Source organism: Pseudopipra pipra, chromosome 3 (assembly GCF_036250125.1).
Source record: "Pseudopipra pipra isolate bDixPip1 chromosome 3, bDixPip1.hap1, whole genome shotgun sequence".
In the NCBI taxonomy this organism is placed as follows: Eukaryota; Metazoa; Chordata; class Aves; order Passeriformes; family Pipridae; genus Pseudopipra; species Pseudopipra pipra.
In genome coordinates, this window is record NC_087551.1 from 32,868,971 (window position 1) to 32,890,729 (window position 21,759).

The 21,759-nt window shown below is 38.0% G+C and overlaps 1 protein-coding gene across 7 annotated transcripts in view; it reads right to left on the reverse strand.

Moving 5' to 3' along the window:
* Positions 1-21,759, reverse strand: part of LTBP1 (latent transforming growth factor beta binding protein 1) — a 192,408-nt gene that overhangs the window by 131,900 nt on the left and 38,749 nt on the right. For all 7 annotated transcript variants that reach the window (XM_064648552.1, XM_064648549.1, XM_064648548.1 and 4 more), the window contains one exon: positions 12,036-12,211. In XM_064648552.1, the coding sequence (XP_064504622.1) occupies positions 12,036-12,211 (176 nt within the window). The remainder of the gene's footprint in view (positions 1-12,035; positions 12,212-21,759) is intronic.

Consider the following 21,759-nt stretch of genomic DNA (forward strand, 5'->3'; position numbering starts at 1 on the left):
CAATTTCTAACATACTTGAAGACTGCTACCATCTCTCATTTTCTCCCTCAGTCTAATTTCACCAGACCAAAACCATTTAAACTTTTTCCAGTGTAACAGGCCATATCTTTCCCAACACAATATAAGAAAGATATTAAGGTATCAGTGTCCAAAGGAGGGCAACAAGGATGGTGAAGGGCCTTGAGGGGAAGCCGTATGAGGAGCGGCTGAGGTCACTTAGTCTGTTCAGCCTGGAGAAGAGGAGACTGAGGGGAGACCTCATTGCAGTCTACAACTTCCTTGTGAAGGGAAGAGGAGGGGCAGGCACTGATGTCTTCTCTGCAGTGACCAGTGACAGGACCTGAGGGAATTGCCTGAAGCTGTGTCAGGGGAGGTTTAGGTTAGATATGAGAGATTTTTCACCCAGAGGGTGGAAGGCATCGGAACAGGTTCCCCAGGAAAGTGGTCACAGTACCAAGCCTGACAAAGTTCAAGAAGCATTTGGATCATACTCACAGGCACATGGTGCGACTCTTAAGGATGGTCCCTTCCAACTCAGCACATTCTGTGATTGTCATCTCCATCCTGTGATTGCAGATCTCCATCCTTTTTGTTTTGCTTTTGATACCACTCACTTGGTCCTCATCTTCCTTTAAATACACTGTTCAAAACCACACTATACTGCAGCTGAAGTCTGGTCAGTGTTGGGGAGAGCAGCAGAATTACGTAATACAGCTTTACATAAAATGCTTCTATTAGTATAACTTATTTTTCTCTCAGGCAGTGCACTACTCATACCTCATACTCAGAACCAATCTACAGGCTCGGCCAAAGTGGCACAGATCTCCCAAATAACCTTCTGATTTGCTGATGCAGGTATCATCCCAGTAAAGCAAGTATGGAACATTCCTTGCATGACCTTAGCAGGACTGAACTCAGCCTTTACTCTGCTCTGAGCATAGGAGTAAAACCTTCTGCATTCAAACCTCACCCATCTAAAAATCAGGCAGAATGTGAGCCTTATTCTTTCTGTAAGTCACAAGCAAAAACAAGTCTGAAAACTACATGGATTCAAAAAGGCAAGGCACAGCTAAGTAATTTGATATTTGGCTTCAATATATAATAAGCCACTCTTCCTGAAGGTAAGTATCTTTGCTCTTTCCAGAAACTTTGTTACCTTACCCTTGTACACCTCACACGGAGTTCTCTTTTCACAACAATTGGGAGAAACTAGACATGTCAACAAAATTAAAAATAAGATGATCCAGCTTTATTTTGTCCAAGATCCAACACCTTCTCTAATGCTCAAAAGTACACCCCACAGTTCTGCATAAAGTGAAGTGTACTTCTGCACACTCATCCAGTCAAACATTTTGAGCAAGATGACAGTACAAGCTGTATTTAATTTAACATATCTAGATACCTGTAGCAACACATTATTGAAATGTAATTAATTTAGCATTCCTTCTAGTTTTTGTTACTTCTGTAACTCATAATTTTGTTGCATTTGTATAATCTTACAAGGATTTTATCAGCTAATACAGCTTAACCTTTGACATTTGGTCACTTTTCAAATACTCAGTTCTACTGTCTCCATGCAAATCAAAAGGGTTTCCAAAAGAGCAAAACACAATTCAGCTACTTATTATGACAGTAACTGAACAGGGGTGTGCACAGATTTTTTTGTTGCCATTCTTATTGCCACTGTTACACTTCTCTATATACCTATTTCTGATTAGCCACGTCACTACATCTTTGCATCACTTTCTCCATCTGTCTTGTTTAGATGCTCCTACCACAGTCTTCTCCCTCCAGTCAGAACTGAGCTCTCAGACTTCCTGCTTCTCTTTGAGCTCTTGTTTCTTTGCCCTCTTTTTAATCCCTTCTTGCTTCTTCAGCATGCTTGAGACAGGAAAATAAATCATCCAGAAAATTTGATGCTTCAAGGGTATGGAAGAAGATAACTGAAAAGAGGATATCCGGAAAAATCTTTTCCTTTCTGATTATCACAGGGATACAATCTCTTCCTTGCTCTCTGTCACAGAATAGAACAGAGAGAATTCTGCTGTCTTCCTTATCACCACCCCCACCACCCTTCAAAACACACTAAAGTACAGCAAAATCTATCGGATATTCTAGGAGAGGCAAGTAACCCATTCTTCCATTTTCTTAATCTCAGTTTAAGATAGAGATAAATATAAAGTGTACTGTTTGAAGTCATTTATTACAGTAACACTTGCTTCATTCAAGTAGGTTTCCTTCATTAATTTTGACAAACTCTCCTGTCTACAACACAGGTCTCCTGTGTTTTATGTGGATGGCTGTCACTTAAAAGTAGCAAAAGAGCACATGCAGGCACAAGTGCCAGGATTGTTTACATGCCAGCAGAAATCCTTTGCTGATAAATTCTCTCACTGACACAGCCTTTCTAAGAGCAAGTCAGAAGAATTCACAAAAATTACCATCATTTTTGTCCTGTGCAAATGCATAACATAAATAAGCATTGATTCGAAATCTGGGATCTTTGTCAGCAAGTTTTATAAATCACCTTTTGTCTTCTTTGCCCTTTTTACCACTACAAAGATTCTTTATATGCAATTCTCAGGCAATGAACACCTTATCTTAAACTACAGTCATGCTCCATGTTTAAAGGATTGTTAAGAATTCTAATCAGTAGCTGTTAATGAGAAACATAACTATCATTTCCCTTCACATAGTTAAAAAGGATCCAGACAAAGGTACCAACCCAAATAAATTAGACACCGCAAAGCGGTTTGATGTCTGATGGAATGGTCTCAGCTCTATTCAACTGAACTTACTGGATGATAATTCTTTTAATCTGTTTTGTATTTATTTGATTTAAAGGTATCCACAAATGGATATTATGCTAAGGAGTTAATTTTAAGCCTCAAGTCATACAACTAATCAGTCCTAGGTCTCTTTTCCAAGGGACAAGAAAAGTTAATTGCATGGAGCAAGCAGCCTAACCAGCACACCGAGCAGAATGTGCACAACCCATTAAACAGAAAATGCTGAGGACCTAAGACTGCTTAGTTCAAATCCATTTAGGGCTCAGACATATTTCTTCAAAGATCTGGGTGACTGGGTTCCAGACACCACTATGCTATAGCACTGCTTAGGGAGCTTAATCCTGCAGGAGAGTTCAGTTGACTGCCTCTCTAAGGATAAGCAGGCAGTCAAGTGCTTCAGCTGCAGCTTCAGGTATGATTGCAAAATATTAGAACCCAAATAACTCGTCTTTTTCAGAGTGAAGCACTTATCATGAAACAGAACTTCAAGCTCTTCAAGAGTCTCATGCTTGAGAGTTCACATCCATGCCTCAGGCTTGGGGCTGGATACAACTCCAGCTGTAAGGAAATCAGCACAGCATTCAGGTGTACAAGCCTTTTTAGCCTCCATTCATGTTATTCAGCTTCTTAGGTACCTAAGCATATTTGGACCCAGAAGGCTTTCACTTGAAGGATATGGAAATAAAAGCCAAAAAGCCACATTTAAACACAGACATACATCTAAGGCAGAAAGTCATTCTACGCAATCCTCATCTCAGCTGTAATGAAGCAGCACTGACTTCACAGGCCACTACAAGCAACTTTTTGCTGGAAGCTACTGAAGGTGGTGAACATCTTTACACACAGACTTACAGCCATACAGGAGCTTTATTATTACCAGCTAAATACAATGCCACTGTCCACTTTATGAAAGGGACTCTTTCAAGAAGGTCTGAATTCGGCCTTTATACACTGGGAATGAGAGTCATTCCCACTTGATCTCACTCATCTAAAATTATGCATTTTGCCTAAGGTAATTATTTAGGCTTCTTTCACAACAGTAATAGAAATACTACACGACAGTATTACAAGTCTTAAGTTGGAAGAGCATTATTTCTTGAGAAAATAAATTCTCGAGACAGACAGTTTCCCACTCCCAACACTCCCTTAAATGACAAAAAGAGTCTAAAGTGCAACAATCAATGTTTATAATTTCTAGGAAGAATAGTGAATAAAAATTAAAGTAATATTACCTTTCTAAGTATATCCACTTAACATTCCATTTCCTGAAAGGAAACAACTGAAAAGCACTAAGGAAGTCAACAAACTGTAAACAGTGATAAAGGACAGGACGTCATGGAATTAAGTTATAAATGAACATAGCCACCTCTGCATGCTGAATCACCACTAAAATTCTTCTCTCTCAGTGCTGCATGAAACCAAGATCTTTTTTTCCTTTAATTTTCTGAAGAGGGAAAAAAATGACAACAGAAATAAGGATGCCACTGATTCTGAAACCTCAGATTCACTGGGTAGTAAAGGACCTTCTTCTTGCAGTACTTTTTTTGTCAATATTTGTTCATTCCCTGTGCCATAGGCAACAGCACTGATGGAGAAGAGTACTTTTACATTTCCTGTGAAGAAAAACAGACTCAGCTACTTGCAACAATCAGAATCAGTTCTTGGTATCAAAGACTTGTATCACAGCAACTCTGGAGTTACCCCAGTTAAGGGACTTTTGTGTTTGTGTGGGTTCAATCAGTCTCTATATCCACCTAAATTAACACTTTTCAAACACATCATAGAGGTTTTCCCCTATAGAATTTTCTGGAAAGTCTCCCCTTTTTTTTCTTCTTGAGAAATTTTTGGGTTTGGAGCCAATTCTCTTTCATTGCAGCAGTTGAGATACATTTGTCTCAGTCTGTGTTTTCCCCCAGCTACAGCACACTTTGAACTGATTTTAATTCTGTTTGCCAGATCACCAATCTGGTTTTCCAACATTTTTCCTCATGGTGCTGTATATCAGTCTCTGTCTCCATGTTTTAAAGCATAGAGATGAGAATTCATTTTTGGGTGAATGCAGCATTTAAAATAGTTTCTATAAAAGCACCAGCAGCCTTTGCCTGTCACACAAACATTCAGTTGGTGAGCTCAGGGCCATAAAATCTTTTCAGAGTCCAAAGAGAAAAATACAGTAGTTTTTGGGGGATGCTGATTTACTGGCCTCCTCAATTGTGAGCCCTTCATGGATACACAAACAACCATGAAGACAGCTTAGAAAGGGTATTGTTAAAATGCTTACAGCTACAGTATATTGAATGAAACAGTTTGTATTTGTACAGAGCTATTCTGATTCCAAAGCCTTCAAAGAACTCCATAGTCTTTTATAAATGCTAAATAAATGACATTCATTTGTTAAAGTTATTTTTTCAGAATCTGTCACTCTATTTTTGAAGCAAAAGCTAAGTAAATCTGCTGCTTGATTTGGTAGAGTTAGCTGCATTAGTGTGAATCTAGTTAAGCCACTTAATTTACATCTTGAGTTGAGTCTATTGTTTCCAAGTCCTGCTGGAATCAAAAGTAAACTTTAAATAGCTGTTATGAATTGCCATGCCATTCCATAGCAGGATGGGTAATGCTCTTAAATGGGAGAGAGGAAAAGGGTGCTTCACTGAACTTGTTTGGGTTTTGTTCTCAATAAAACCACAGTGCTGTTTGACCCCGATGCTGACAGCATCAAATTTTTTCCTTAAACTTTTTAGAATGTCCCTGAAAATTCCATCCTGACTCTTGAATAGGAGGAAAGGCTTTGAACACATGTGCAAATGTTTTGCATTTGAGAACACAAAACAAAAGAGTCCTGGACATTTCTACACCTACTATTTCTAACCCTATTTCCTTGTATTTTTTTATGTACAGCTTTAGTAGCAAGACATGAATGTCAGTTGCCATGAGTGACTGAAGTGAATTTGACTCTGCATTCCCTCCAAATATACTATGTTGTGATTTTTCAGTTATTCCTTCTTGTTAGCCTTCTAACTTTTTACTCACCTTATTCTTCTGGGCTATATCTTGTTCAGAGTAAAGCTTTAACACCCTCCCTTACCTCCAAATTTTCCAAAACTTTGTTAGGAAAGTTACCACTGTTTAACATCTATAAATCCATTGATAAGCAGAAGTTACAAGGATCATGATGCAGTGCTCTGGTTAAGATGAGTCAGTGAGAGAATTATTTTGCTGTTTATGCAGAGTGGTTCCACAAACAAATAGCAAAAGGAGGGTGGAAAGAATATCTGACCCAGTGAAGACCAGAGGCAGACTTTCCTCTAAAGTCAACTCTGAACTCGGGTAGAATGTCAAATCATACAGATGCATTTATGGAACAAATGTCGTATCTCTGTGTGCACTTTTTTAAACAGAAAAACATGTATGTCTTTCGCAGCTGTTTACCCGTACTTCCTGCTGGGGAAACACTATCATCATGAAGCAAGTGTCACTTAATGAAGTCAGAATGGTGCAATTCCACAAAAATAGCTTAAATTGGAATTTCAAAGTGACACCTGTTTTTGCTCAAGTCAACCTATAAAGTCATCGTTGAAATCAGCTTGTGTAAATTATGAATGAGCTTAAAGAAGAGCTTCTCTAAGTTATCAGTTCATTATGCTTCCAGTAGTAGGAAAGCCACTGTTATGCCAAACTCCTAACAGGGTATTCTGCACATCACAACTGTAAGTGCTGGGACATTTTCTTCCACATTAATCTTATTTCATGCAAATAAACACATGTAAAATTATGTCGTAAAATATGAGGCAATATAACATATCCACAGTCAGAAGAGTTACATGACTTTCACACTGTTTCAGCTTCATCTTTACACAGGAATTCAAGTGTTGCCCACAGAATCACATGCAGATCCTAGAAGTCCAATAACTATACAGGCATACTAGTCCAACCTCTAGTTGGACCACACAACAAAGTCACAGTAGGGTGCTGCAAGCCTATCTAACCTGTACTACTTAAATTCAAGACATATTTTCACTAACTACCTAAAATGGAGGCAAGTCTTCTTAATGCATTTTATAAGAAATTTTGGTGAAGACCAAAAAAACTCCACCTACTTAAAAGAAGGGAAAAAAGTCTGCCATAGTATTTAATTTTATAAACTTAACACACAACTTCAATTGCAAAATTCACATACTTGTCATATTGTCTTCCTGAACAGAGAGATTAGTCTCATTTACCTTCTTATCCTCCCTTCTTCCTTGGTATAACTTTGTAATATAAACACATGCTTTATTTACTTCACATGATAACATTCCAGTTTGGGAAAGCACTTTACAGCAACTCTTGAGTTTTTCTTCTGCTTTTAGTATATTCTGTGGTCACCTCAGGCACTAATTAATATATTTTCTTGACATGCCTCTAAGACAGAGAAGTGGTGGCATCATCATTGTACTGATGGGGAACTGTAGCCTGGTGTACAAAGTTGTCCTACATATGTAGGCAACTGATTTCAGAAGCAGAAATTTCACTTTTTTCAGCTTGATGGGAAAAATGCACAATGCCACTAAAAACTAGCCCTCAACCGTCTCTGGCTGGAAAATGAAGCCCGTATTTCAGTGCGTTTTCTGAAGAATCATTTAGCACCAGAAGTGGATAGAGTAAAAATGAGAACTTCCTAGCCTCTTACCACTGTAATGAATGATTCTTACAAAAACTATGTTGAAAGGAATTCCAGAAAGAGTATGTTAAGTTTAGAATTTGTTTATTTTCATATACTTATACATTTTAGACCAATAGAAACAGCACAGAATTCTTTCACTAATTTTCTTCAGCATTGCCTTTATAAAGCTAGGGAGATAAGCACTGATATTTAGAGGATCCATGCTCAGCTAACTAGTGATTACTATTTAATAGCGCCATTAAGAGAGTAGTCGGAAATGTCTGAGGTAGACGTACCTGAATTAGTAAAAACATCTTCCTCCTGTTTTATAGGCTACTAGGTTGCAAATAGAATTTTACAGTTGAAATTTCTGTGGTGCTGCCATTGCTACTGTTACAGAATTTTTAGCTCTGAGGTTCTAAATATTTAGGCAGATTATAGGTCCAGTGTGATAATATGTAGTTTTAAGCAAGTAATGCATCTCTTGAGAATTACTCGGTTCATGGTGAGCTTATAAAAGACATATATTGGCTTATAAGACTTATATTTGGCTGGCCTCACCTACATATTAAGGTATTCTTGATATTTACATTACAAATGTTGAGATACACATGATGGATGGATGGATCAGTTTTTATTTGCTGATCATATCAATTCCACTACAAGCTTATTTTTATCACTATATATTCAGTCTTCCTGCTGGCACAAAACCATGTTTATAGTTTCTCTGCAGCTATCAGCCTATTCAACATGAGTAATTTTCATTTGTTTGAGAAGGCTCTGAACTTCCAAAGCCTTATCCTTAAGTATTTGCTAATTCAACACAAAGATATTTGATGATTAATTTGCAGTAACTTAAATATAACAGCGTAATGATTAAATAGAATCGGATCAATGCTTTAGAGTGTAATATCTTTAACAGATTATTTAGAAATATGCAAGCAGAATAGCATTTCAGGTCTAAAAACAAGCACTTTAAAATTATACACCACCACACTTACGGGTAATGATTTTTCTCTCCTTCTATACTGAATGTAGTATGAGCCCTTTGAAAAACACAATATACGGCCATATAAATTAAACTGCATTACAATACAAGGCATAAGGAGATAAAATTAATTATGGCATAAAACTGTGACCCTTCTGAAAATTTGAATGAGTCAGTGAACTCAAAACAATGTTTAAGATTTTTAACATTATTTCCAAGGTGGGTCTTTGTTTTGTTTTTACAAAACAAGACTTCTTAAAAATCACTATGAACAATTTTAACAGCCTCACCTATTAGGCACAACGAATCAGAATTTCAAATTTAGCAGTAAGAAATTAAAATTTTTATGTAAGCTTTATGATTCCTTTTGCTAGCTAGTCTTTAGAGATGGCTTGTATTCCACAGGATAAAAGTTCAAAATGCTTGATAGTAGAAATGGCTACTGGCAGGTAACTTGATTTCACATCCCAGGGTAACTTTAAATCCTATTATTGTAACCCAAATGGCTTACTGAATTTTCAAGCTCTGCAGATGTGATATATAACTTTACAGTAAAATTCAGCTTAAAAGCCAAAAAAGAACAGAATATTTGCTGTCTTTAATAAGACTACTATACTGCATGTTCTGAACATTATCAGAGAAGGGAAACTACTCATAAATACATCAGAGTAAACATTATGGGAGGAACCTTAAGATAATTTTTATTGAAAAGTGTTTCAAATAACTAATCTTCAACATTTTTTACCCAAAAGCTGATCTTACAACACTACTGTGGAGTAGATGCTCAGAAGCACCTACTCAGGCTTGGCAGTTTTCCTCCCAGTCTGCTAGTACCCCACATCTCATTTGCCTCTGCCAGGACAGACCTGTTGGTAAAGGGAACTCAAGACTGACTCTTTTTCCAGTTTCAAGACTATCTATTTCATGTCACTAGATTGAAATAACCTAAAGAAGTCCAGAAAAATCACAAATACCAATTGCAGCTACGCTCAGAAAAAAAAAAATTATTCTATGGCATACATCTTTCACAGATGCCAATCTCTGTCACAGTTTTAATACTTTAAAGTAAAATGCATAGAAATGTTCAGGAAAAAAATAACAGAATGATTTGCTTTGCACTCCATGTTAGTTGATAACTATGAACTCTTGGGCAATACCACCAAATATTACCTGGTTACTATTTTTTCTCTTCTCTGAAAAAAAATTATTTAATAATAGCATAAAAAAAATTGTGAAGCATTCAGTACAAACTTTTTGGCTTTCGCTTTTTTAGTACAATTATTACATTTTCCCCCTCTTCCTTTTCAAGTATTTCCACACTGTCATTACCAATTCCATTGCTCAATGAAATAAGAGGCTCTGCCATTGAACAAGATTATACATTTACGAGCAGTGACAAAACACCATGAGATCATCAGCCACTCATAAATTAACTAGACAATGTCAACTGTGACATAAGTATGAACTAATTCACAGAGCTCATCTCTGTTCAAGACAGGACTAGGAACTGCATATTGGTGGTTATCACAGAACACCTGACATGAAGTTTCACATCCCAATCTTACCTCACTGAATTAATTCAAACATCCCTAATATTAAAACACTGACAATTGAAGTTAACATTCACTTCTCAGCAAAACAAGTAATCTTCTATTCTTAGAGTTCATTCCAGCACTCCAGAAACCAGAAGCCATCCTAAATAGATATAGCTGGCCAAGTTCTAGGTCTCCTGATCAGGCTAGGAATATACAATGTTAAACTCTAATAACACAGCTCAGAGTGCCCTCTGGACTACTAGATATCCAAACTGCTTCATCAGAAGTTGGCATCACTGACTCGCACCTCACAGATGTAGAAGTGGGGGCAAAACAGGTAATATGACCTTTTTAGGTTGCTGAAGAGCCCAGTATCAGAAATTTCAACACTATCTAAATATCTTTTCACCTAGCCCTGCATTTTACCTCTAAGTCAACACTTAAGTCATGGCTAATTTTATCAGGCCCTAAAATCTGTTTTAACTACCTGTCCTCTGGCTGTTTTAGGAGTCATAAGCTTTTCAATAACGGTAGAATGTTTTACTAAAGCATTGCTCACTGAGGGGTTTCTTAGAATTTGACAAAAAATAGTCTTTTTCTTTAGCTCCTGGTTTTCCTTCTCCTAGTCATGTCCCTCAGAATACTGTAATTAACAGTGGGGCTCAAGTAAGCTAGAAAAAGGAGGAAGCACTGGCTCTTTTGTCAAACAGCTGGATGGAGTTATCTCCTTATGCTACTACAGAGAAAAAAAAAAACCTCACAGAAACTATTAATTTAGTGGCAGCCTGGTACTTGCAATTAACACTGAGTGTATCTAAGGTAGACTAAATCAAACAGCCTGAAAAATGGGGGCAAAAGGGAAGAATTTTTTGGCCAGAATCCAACCAGGAACAGTCACTTCAAATACTGGAGTACTATACAACCTGGAATTTGTAAACTCTGAGTAGCAAGAGTCAGAAGTGAGGAACACAATTCAATCCCAGTGGCCACTAATATTTTTTTAAGGAAAATTGCTGCTAATTGGAAGAAAAGCAATATCGTCTTAATTGCAAAAGGGACTACTAGTTCACATTGACAGTGCGATTAAATATCTTTCTGATGTTTCTGAAAAAGGGAGGTAGTGCTTTGCAAGAAGCATACTTCACCAGTCTGAAAATGTTAATTGAAAGACCTCCAGCTGCCCACTGTTCTTCTCATTAGAGTCAATATTCTCATTTACCATCTATGAACTTAAACTTGAGAAAAAGGAAGCAGGGAGTTGTATTTCAGTATAAATGGACAGAGCATAAAGATGTGCAATACAGAAATGTAAAGATACACAAAAGAAATTCTATTTAAAGATTTAGAAGTAAAGACTCTTCCCTAAAACCTCAGCAGACCATAATTCTCTGTGCTACAGCAGAGGAAATCTGTCAGGAGACTGCAAGTACCTTAAGGTCTCAATGTTAATCAGTCCACTATTTAACTGCAGGAACTTTTCTTCAAATCAAGCCAGCAGACGCTCTGTAATACCTAACCCATAATTCATCAAGCTCTTCATCTTCTAAGCCAAAAATTGTCCTCAAGCTCCCCACACAATGGGGCATGAGCCAAGGCCACAAGCTGGGCACCTACACAATCCTTTTTTAATAAATATGAAGCAGAAACTCTCATGCAGCCTCCATACTGTGCAGAAGTTCATAAACACATAATAAATTAAATATAGAGAAAAATAGTCACCAATGAGACCACAATCCTGGACTCCAGCTTTCCAAAAAGGGTATCCATCATACTGACAGTGAATACACTCATAGTTATGCCTATTCTAGCAAAGTGTTCACAAAGCACCTTTTATCTGAAGGAAAAACTATCAACTAGAAATAGCATGATGAAATTCCAGCTGTGAATCCAGGAAATCTGTTTTGCTTCTCCACAAAATGTAGAAGGTTGGAGCATCTGCTAATCTAAGAATTCTCATGTATAATTATTTTAACCTTTCTCTGTCTTGAAGTGTTAGCACAGAAAATTTCAAGATATTAAAAAGTGGGGTGAGGGCTTTGTGGGAGGAAAGAAGGAAGTATGCTTTCTGTAGCGGTACTCACATCGAAAAGATGACGCAGGTTGATCCTGGCCCAGTCTCAGTGGTAATGAGCCCTCGGTGGACTGTTCTCCCGCAATCACTTTTTTTACTGGATAATATTTGGGTTTAATCACATATTCCTGCGTTTGGCCATGATGAAGATTCATCATCAGTGTCTGAGACGAAAGAGGTATCATCCTGTTTTGGAAAAAGATAGAAAAGACAGAATTATGTAAGAATTAATAAATTAGACATAGAAACTACTGGTAAAAAAACTGAAGACAAATTCATCTGTACTCCAAGTTCTCAAAATACAGTTTGTGAAAGTTACTAGCTTCCAAGTAAGCACCTGATTTTCTATACACTTTGCATTCATCGTCTTGTCAGTTCAACAAACACCTAACAAATAAAGACTACAGGGATTATATCACTTCCTTTTTTTACATGGCAAGAGAAATATCATGGACAGCTCAGCAAAAATGAAGGAATAGGATAAAGCCCTGCTCAAAAACATGAGTTGCAGCTCAACTTCATCAACACATAGAGCAGCAGTGCATTCAAACCTTTCTCAATTTCTTACAACTGTCAATTCACCCAGGTATATTAAGTAGAACCTAAACCCAGCTGACTTTCTCCCTCTGTTCCCAGAAACCCTGAGCACTGCTCCTCTTCCCCTTCTTCAGCCTGTGTCCCACGTTATCACATCTATGTTTCCCAGTCACATTACTTTCCCCATCCACTTTCTTTGTCTGCACTATTGAACATCTCTGACAAATGTCCCATAACCACACAGCTTCCCTTAATGGCAAAACTATTTCTCCTTCCTGTTAAACAAGATGATTCCTTTGAGCTCACAGATTCCCTCGCTGCCAATCTCAGTTCCTTACGCATATTGTTAGATTCCTATGACCTCAGCTTCTCACTGCACAAGGCCTTGCCAACTTCCAGTAACAATTCCCTTCTCTCCCTATCAAAAACCCCATGGTTATTTAGCCACCCTTAGCAGTAGGAATCACTTTTTCACTAACAAACCGGCCTTCACTTTTCCACAGTGCTACCCAGTAATAAATAAGGCAGCAGACTGGGTAGCTCTTAGCACATGCAATGAAACTGCAAGCTACTTTGGGCCCTGGACAGTGCAGAATCCCACTGCCTAGCAAGTAATAGCACACTTTCAAGTAGCAAACCTATTAACAGCATGCCTTTGAGAAGTCATAGCTAGTGTAGATCAGATTGTAAAGACACACGTTACTCAAAGAGTAGTATCAATTACTAACCTAGTAAGAGTGGCTATTAGGACTACATCATCCTTTGCTCAAAAGAAGGCACAAAGAGTGGAATGGTGTAAGCCTCCCTCACTTTATTCTCTGAGGGTCTGTAATTAGTTTGGTCTCCAAAAACGGAAAAATGGGAAAGCTATGGGATTTGTAACAACCATCCCTCAGATCCACAGTTCTGCAGGGTAAACAGCTGTCCTCTGAGAGTAACTCATGAGCCCTATATCATACAGGACAGCTGAGCAGCACTTCCCCACAGCAGTGAGACTGCTGAGTTTCAGCTAAGAAGTTAGATGACTACTGCATTGTTTTCCAACATGTGGAGCCTGAGCCAGCCCTTATCTCCAAAGCAATGCCTAGTTCCTTGGTCATGTTATTCAAGATGCTTAGTAACTGCTGTAGCAAATGGATTTGTGGTTAGAAAAAACAATGGGGTTTTGTCCTACAAAAGATGTTCTTATTAACTTGGATCAGTTTGAGAAAAAGAGTATTCATTAACAGTGACATTCTATGACTCCTAAGTAGAACAGAAACACAACTGCTCAAACTGTCTCCAAGTCAGTTTTTTTTTTAATACAGTACTTACACAGCCTCATTACATTCAGTAAAACTTCTTTCCCCAGACTAAGAAAGAGTACTGTCCTTTCTATGTTGTCTTGAGGTTTCCTACCAACAGATCGAAGAGAGGCTTAAGGGACCTTGGAGGTCAGGCTCAGAATTCAAAACAGTCTGCTAAGAAGTATCACCAGGAAGCCCTCAGTCTGAGATAAAGCTGAAATTGCTGCCTTCAGTACTGCTTACCAATGAATTTCATTTCTTTAAAGAGTCAATGCAATCATTCCAACACAACCTGTTTTATCTAACAGACATCATCTGATGCCTAGGTTGAAGGACATCCATTTCTGTTCTTGGATGTGCATGTCTATGCTGAATGTATAAGCAGGCCTTGACAACAGAGCTCAAAATACTAGACAAAGATGCTGCCATTTAAATGGATGAATGTTTTTTGTTAAGGCTATAACATGTTGTAAAGCATTAGAGAGTCCTAGAATGGTTAAGGGGTCAATTGGTGGGGTCAATTGGTCCAACCTCACTACTGAAGCAGGGCCTTCCAATCATTCCATGATTAGCAGTCGCCTAATCATCTTTGTCTCCCTTCACTGGACCTGCTCCAGGAGCTTTGAGTCTTTGTTGTACTGAGGAGCTCAGAACTGGATACAGTACCCCAGATGGGGCTTTGCTAGAGCTGAAAAGAGGTCCAGGATCACGTCTCTCAACCTGCTTGCAATGCTTTTCCTAATGCACTCCATGATACCATTGGCCTTCTCGTCCCTAAGGGCACACTGCTGGCTCAGGGACAGCTTGTGGTCCATCAGGACCCCCAGATCCTTCTCCACAGAGCTGCTTTCCAGCAGGTCAGCCCCCAGCCTGTACTGGTGCAGGGGGTTTTATTCTTCCCCAGATACAGGACCCTGATTTGCCTTAGTTGAACTTCAGACAGTTGTTCTCTGCCCATCCCTCCAACCTGCCAGGATCCTTCTGCACAGCACTCCAGGGTATTGGCCACTCCTCCCAGTTTCATGTCGCCAGTGAATTTGCTGAAGAGGCATCTACCTCTTCATTCAAGTCACCGATGTGAACAATACTGGACCCAGTATCAATCCTTGTTGGATACCACTAGTGACAGGCCACTAGTGACAACCAAACCCTGTGCCACTGACAATGACCCTCTGGGATCTGCCATTCAGCCAGTTCTCAATCTACCTCACTGTCCACTCAATCCAGTCCACACTTCCCAAGTTTGCCTATGAGGATGCTGTGAGAGACAGTGTCAAAAGCCTTGCTGAAGTCCAGGTAGACAATATTCACTCCTCTCCCCTCATCCATTCAGGAAGTTTTGTGATTGTAGAAGACAATCGAGTTGGTCAAGCATGATTTACCTTTAGTGAATCCATGCCAACTACTCCTGATCACCTTCTTGTCTTCCATATGCTTAAAGATGGACTCCAGAATGAGGCACTTATTTTCCAGAGATTAGGGTGAGTTTGACTAGCCAGTTGTTCCCAGGGTGCTCCTTTTTTGCCCTTTTTGAAGACCGGGGTGACATTTGTTCTTCTCTGGTCCTCAAGCACCATTCCTGACTGCCATGACCTTACAAAGTTGATCATGAGTGGCCTAGTTATGGTGTCTGCCATCTCCCTCACCACTCCTGTAGATGCATCCCATCACAGCTCACAGACTTGCAGATATTAAGTTTGCCCAGGTGATCTCTAACCCAATCCTCCCTGACCAAGCAAAAGTCTTCTTTCCACCATCCCCTTTCCCTGGTCTCCTGGGTCAGAGATTGCTGAGGGCTGGTCTTCTTAGTGAAGACTGATGGACAGAAGGTGTTCAGTAACTCTGCGTTCTCTGCATCCTCTCTCACCAGAGTCCCTGCTCCATTCAGTAACAGGACCACATTTTCCTTAGTTTTCCTTTTGTTATTGATGCATTTGAAGAAAGCTTTCTTGCTGTACTTGATATCCTTGGTCAGATTTTTAATTCCAGATGGGCCTTGGCCTTCCTTGTTGCATTTCTGCATACTCTGACATCTCTGTATTTATTATAAGTGGTCTGCCCCTGCTTCCTGTGAATCTCCTGCTTATCCCTGAATATTGATAGGAACTCCTTGTTCATCCACACAGGTCTCTTGCCCCCTTTGCTCAATTTCTTGCTCATCAGGATGCACCAGTTTTGAGCCTGGAGCAAGTAGTGCTCAACTACTGAGTACCTCTCTTGGATCCTTCTTCCCTGCAGGCACAGTATCATGAGATTCGTCCAAGATGGTCCCTGAAGAGGCTAAAGTTAACTTTCCTGAAGACCAGGGTTGCAAACTTAATTGATGCCCTGTTTCATTTCATGCAAGATACTGAACTCCACAATCTCATGGTCACTGTAGCCAAGGCTGCCCCAAACTCCACATGTTCAAAAAGGCCTTCCTTGATTGTTAGTATAAGGTTCTTTTACTTTTATTATCACCATTTATATTGCCACATATCCAGTCACACTGTCAACCTAGTGTCAACCTAGTAAATTCTATCATAAAACTTGAAATTGTAATAAAATTCAAAAAAATAATTTAAAAAACGCAACAACACACCATGCCACTCCAAAACTATGAATGCCATATGTTGGATGCTGAAAGCTTAGCCACCAGAATTTCTAAGAGTTGCCTCTTCCTTCCTTCTCAGGTATTGTAATTTTCTTCCATAATTTAGTTTGCATTAAATACTAATGTTAATGAATTACTGTTAAAATAGTAAAAAAGTAAGTTTGTTTTGCAGTAGAGTGGCTTAGTCAGTAGGACACAGGAAAGCTGTAATCTTTACTCTAGAAACTCCAGTTCTTTAAAAGAAAACACCTTCATGTGATGAGAATTGTTAATCCTCATTTCAATATAGACTAAATCACTTATTCTTGAATCAAGGTATATGCTTACAATAGTCACATGAAACCAAAGTTAAGACTAGACCCTTTTTCTTGCACATTTATGCTCAGTTTTGATGATTTCGATGTATAACTACCAAAGATCCTGAGTACAGGTACACATGAGAACACTCCAAGTGTTTAGACGTTGCCCAGTATCGGGCATCTGCTGTGACTGTGCATGTCAGCTAATTGGCAGCAGGGTTTTGCCAGGCATCAGACCAGCTTGACCGGTCTTGCTCACCAGAAGAGCAGTTCCAGTAGGAGCTGACATGCTCAAACATCAAAACATTAGCGAGATACTTCTGTTCTGACTGTTCTTTTGATATTCAGATTCTTCGCAACATAATCTAGTTCTTAGAGATGTCAACCCACAATCCAAAGGATACTGCATACCTGAGATGCTGCATCTTCCACTAGAATCAAGGATACTCCTCTAATTACACCATGGGAGCAGTATGAGATCAGTCACATAGTTTTTCAAGGCCTTTGGTATAGCTGCTAATAAAAGACATAGATTTTTTTTCTTCATATATCATCAGGTCCTTCAGTGCTGCAGGACCTCTAAGATATGAATTCTAACTGGGCTCATTGGCCAGGGGCCCTGGCACAAAGCAGAAGCCAAGCCTGCTACTATGCTCAGATTCATTTAGTTGTCCCAAGGCAAACGGCTCATGTAGATTATCCTGTGTTCAGAGTACACTAGGGTAGCAACACTAGGCACTGAATGGAGTGTTCTCATTTATTCCTAGTGTTGGAATAGCCATATAAATAAGTAGCAGAATAGACTAATTTCCTCAACACCGCTCAAGATTCAAGGCCTCTAAGAATAGCCAGTGTCCTCTTGCTACCACAGTCCACAAGAGTATGCTCAAAGTAGGTCACAGACACTCTAAACCAGGCTTTAATTATTTAACATTAAAAGATAAATAGCTCTCATCTACTAATAACAAACGTCACGAGCATGAAGGTATTTTATGGTTTCCCAATTTTAGCATGTTGCTTATTGCACATGTGAACACTACACAACTCAATGGAACCACTGGGCATTCCTGAAATACAAAATATTCAAGCACTACCAAAGCTTCCAGTAACACTAGCTAGAAAGATGCAAGCAACAGTTCCAATCTTTAACTTTTTAATGAAATGGACAAGACTAAACAAGATTTTTGCATTATACAGGCTGATCTGGTAGTTTTTAATTAGACAGTCAAAACTGATATTAACTTAATAAACATGATGAAAACTTTCTATTCCTGAAGTGTACATTAGGCAGACAAGTGTCTAGCTGCGTCTTCAACAAACAACCAAGGTGATAAATACTAATAAAGTTACAAGAGCACTACAGAGGGAGAAGAAACATTTGCAGATATCATGTGAAAGAAAGCTCTCTTGCTTGATAAAAGCAAGCAAGGAATGTGATCTATCAGAGTAACTCTGGCAAGAAGAAATGAGACCAGCAACATTTGGCATGAGAAGTACTGTGTAGACTCAGATGAGCCTCATTCAGGCTACTTTATTTACTGTAAGTCTGATGGTCCCATGCTTAGCTCGTAGTTAGCAACACAAAAAAAATAGGAATTGCTAACACTGTTGTTTCATGTGTACAAATTAATACCTTCTTCACTACCTCCTCTCAAAGTCACAATGAAAAGTCAAAAGGAGAAGAAAATCAGCATTTTCTAAAACTACGAGATAGTAAAGAAAATATACAGGCCAGTTCAAAAGGCATGAAAATAGAACTAAATCCCCCCACGCACACCCTGTAAGTTATTAAAATTCAGTTGCTGGCTCAGCCTGACCTTTGCCAGCTGTTTCCTCCTTCCACTGCTTCTCTGATATATATTTTTTTAAGATACATGAAAAAGTTTAACTTCCCTGCTGACGATGAACAGATGGGATTTCTTCAAAGCCTTTTACATTATCATACCTAACATTAATCAAGTATGACCTATTTCATAAGGTCTTACCAGTCACAAGAGATGAAAGAGAAGAAGTGTTCAGCTCTTTTTTCTTCATTGCAAAAATTCTGCACAAAATTGATTTTATGTACAAATATCTATTTTTAATGCATACTTAAAAGTCCTGTCCCTGAAATACGGTGCAAACCCTGCAAAACAAGCATGGATATCTGCCTACCCTAAAACAACTAGTGTTGCATTCTTATCTTAATTATAAAACTGCCTTGACTTTTTAATTTCGCAATACATTATTCCCCAGAAAAATTTTGCAAAGATATGGTTTGACATTTGGATGTGACTAATTTGTTTTAAAACAATACCTTTAAGTTATTAATTCTTACTATTTTTACCCTTTTAAAGGATTAGAATGTTATTTACAGTATAGAGAAGATCTTTTTTGATCATCATCAAGTTGATTTGGTTTGTAAATTAGGTAATACCACAAGTACAACAAATCCTAATAAAGATATTTAACGTACAACAAGGTAAAGGGTAAATGGGAAATCAAAATTGTTTATAAAGGTACACACAGAAATGTGAAAGAAACTTTTATACACAAGTACCAGTTTTACCCATCTTATATACAACTTCAGTGGTAAAAGCCTTGTCCAAGACACTTTCAGGGATCATATAACTCCTAAGTGTTCACTAATAAAGCTAGCCCTGTAGAATTGGTCATAATTCTTTTGCCAGCATAAGCTGGTCTAGTAGCTAAACAAAAGCTCTGTGACAAAACACCAAAAACTTCGCACAACATTGATACATTCCATGTTTCACATAACACAGAAACTGAAACAGCAGATTATGAATATTCTTCCAGGTTTCTAAAGATGTACACTGAGTCTTCCAGAATCACAAGCAATGCTTCATTTCCTAGATGTCAAAAAGCAGAAAGAGGTCTTAAGGTAACAAAATATATCTTCTGGTTACATATTCATATACAAAGCAAAAATTCAGATGCTCAGTCACACAACCTGAAGGAAGCTACAGTTCTTGCAAGTTATGCAACAGTAAGCAAGCATTCCTCATATAATAGAGCATTCAAAGATGAAATTTGAAAAATATTAAACTATAAATAGTAATTCTCTCTGTGGGGAAAAAAGGAAAGCTTGCCTAGTACATCTTTTCCTTAGAATGAATACAGAAAGTTTGTTCCACCCCACTCCCAAGTGACATCAAGATACGAGTGATGTAAATTAAAAAAAAAAATCTTCTTAGAGTATTAAGTCTTAAGTATCCTCAAAGTAAACAAACACTAAAGGAAACAGTATGCATAAAGGCTAGAAAAATCCGATATGAGACGATGATGAACACAAAACAGCCATGAGTCTGTAAGTCTCACAGTAACAGCAATTCACAAACTTCCCTTTTCACCATGAACCAAACAAACAACTGGGAGCTACAAATTATTCATTATCTCATGCACGTTTTCACCAACACTTAGCCAGTGATGCTCTTCACAAATCCAGATGAATTAATTTGATATCTGGGTTATTTTATACAGATTCTCAGCCATACACACATCTTCAATTACTAGCAAAGTTCAAGAAGGAAAAAAAAAACTCCACAACAAAAAAAGGTGTGTCCACAACAAAAAACCCACAAAAGTCAGGTATGTTGCTGACTGATTCTTGTTCCCCTGTTTTTATTAGTTTATTGTTTATTTTGGGATTCTTTGTAGTTTTTGTTTTCCAAGATGCTGCATTTGCTAATACTACAATCAGATAAGATACTTGGTCAGTATCAAACTCAGTAATTTAGCTTTTAAAAAAGTGGTGACTTATGTCACAAGTATTTGCATTAAAAATTGACCTTCAGATATTCGTTACGTTGCAGCACTGAGTCACAACGACATTTACTAGTCAGCAGCAAACTTACTTAACTGAGTAATGAGTCAGTTCAATACATAATCTCCAGTAAATTCATTTATGTTATTCCCTTCTCTGTCTTACATTAAATTTTCTACAGAAAAATTGCTTTTGTTTTCATAATACTAATGGCATGTTACACTTGACACTGTGTAACAAAAAAAATTACTCAGATAAAAGACATGTTAACTAGTGATATTTTCCAATCTATCCACCCATGAGATAGACTTTGGTATTAGAAAGGCATGTTGAAATGACAACTGAAAGCAGAAACAAACTCCCACAATGGATGTTATATGATAAAGGCAAATAAACACAGCTGCTGCAAAGCAAAACCACGCATCACTAATCTACTTCAATTCTTGAGCATGTTAAACAAAACAGGAAATAAAGAGCCCAGTAGATTGATACAATTTATTTGAAATTTGAAAAATACTTTGAAGACTTATCTGACAAGAGGCTACTGAGAAATCCTAAATTATAAAACAGTTTTTTAAGCTTAAAATGGGCAAATATATAGAACAGAACAGATTAAGTTAATTTTCTTGGACATACATTAATTACAATATAACTGTTTGAAATCTACAAACACATACATGATTTGGCAATACGTCACTTCAGTTAATTAAGTATCTTAAAAATATACGTAATTTTGTTACAGTAGTTGAGCAAACCCTCAATTCTAATTTTGTCTTTCAGACTAGCAAGTATGTATTTACACAAGATAAATTCACTCTGAGAATACACTTACATCCTTGTCTGAACTAAGCAGAAATCTGTCATTTAGAAATATAACACCTAAATAAAAGTGCCAGTAAAGAACATAAAACCTTGGTCTATCCTTGATATTCTGACATTACTTCATGATTATGAAAAACAAATGCAACTAGCAACCCCATCAAGTTTTTGCATAGATGCAGACAGATTAGCAAAAGATGTTCTGTTGCTACAGCTTGCTACATCTAGAAAACATTTTAAAAGTATGATCTTGGTGCTATAAACAGAACTGCTCAGGAGTCAGATATAAGGAATACATCATAGGCTTATAACCTGTTTATAAATTAGACTCATGCACAAAGAGGAAAAGACAAAAATCCCATGAAAATTAATAATGGCTAGACAGGAAGAGAGGAGGACTCCGAGGACCTGGACTGTAGATGAAATCAAGCTCCAAC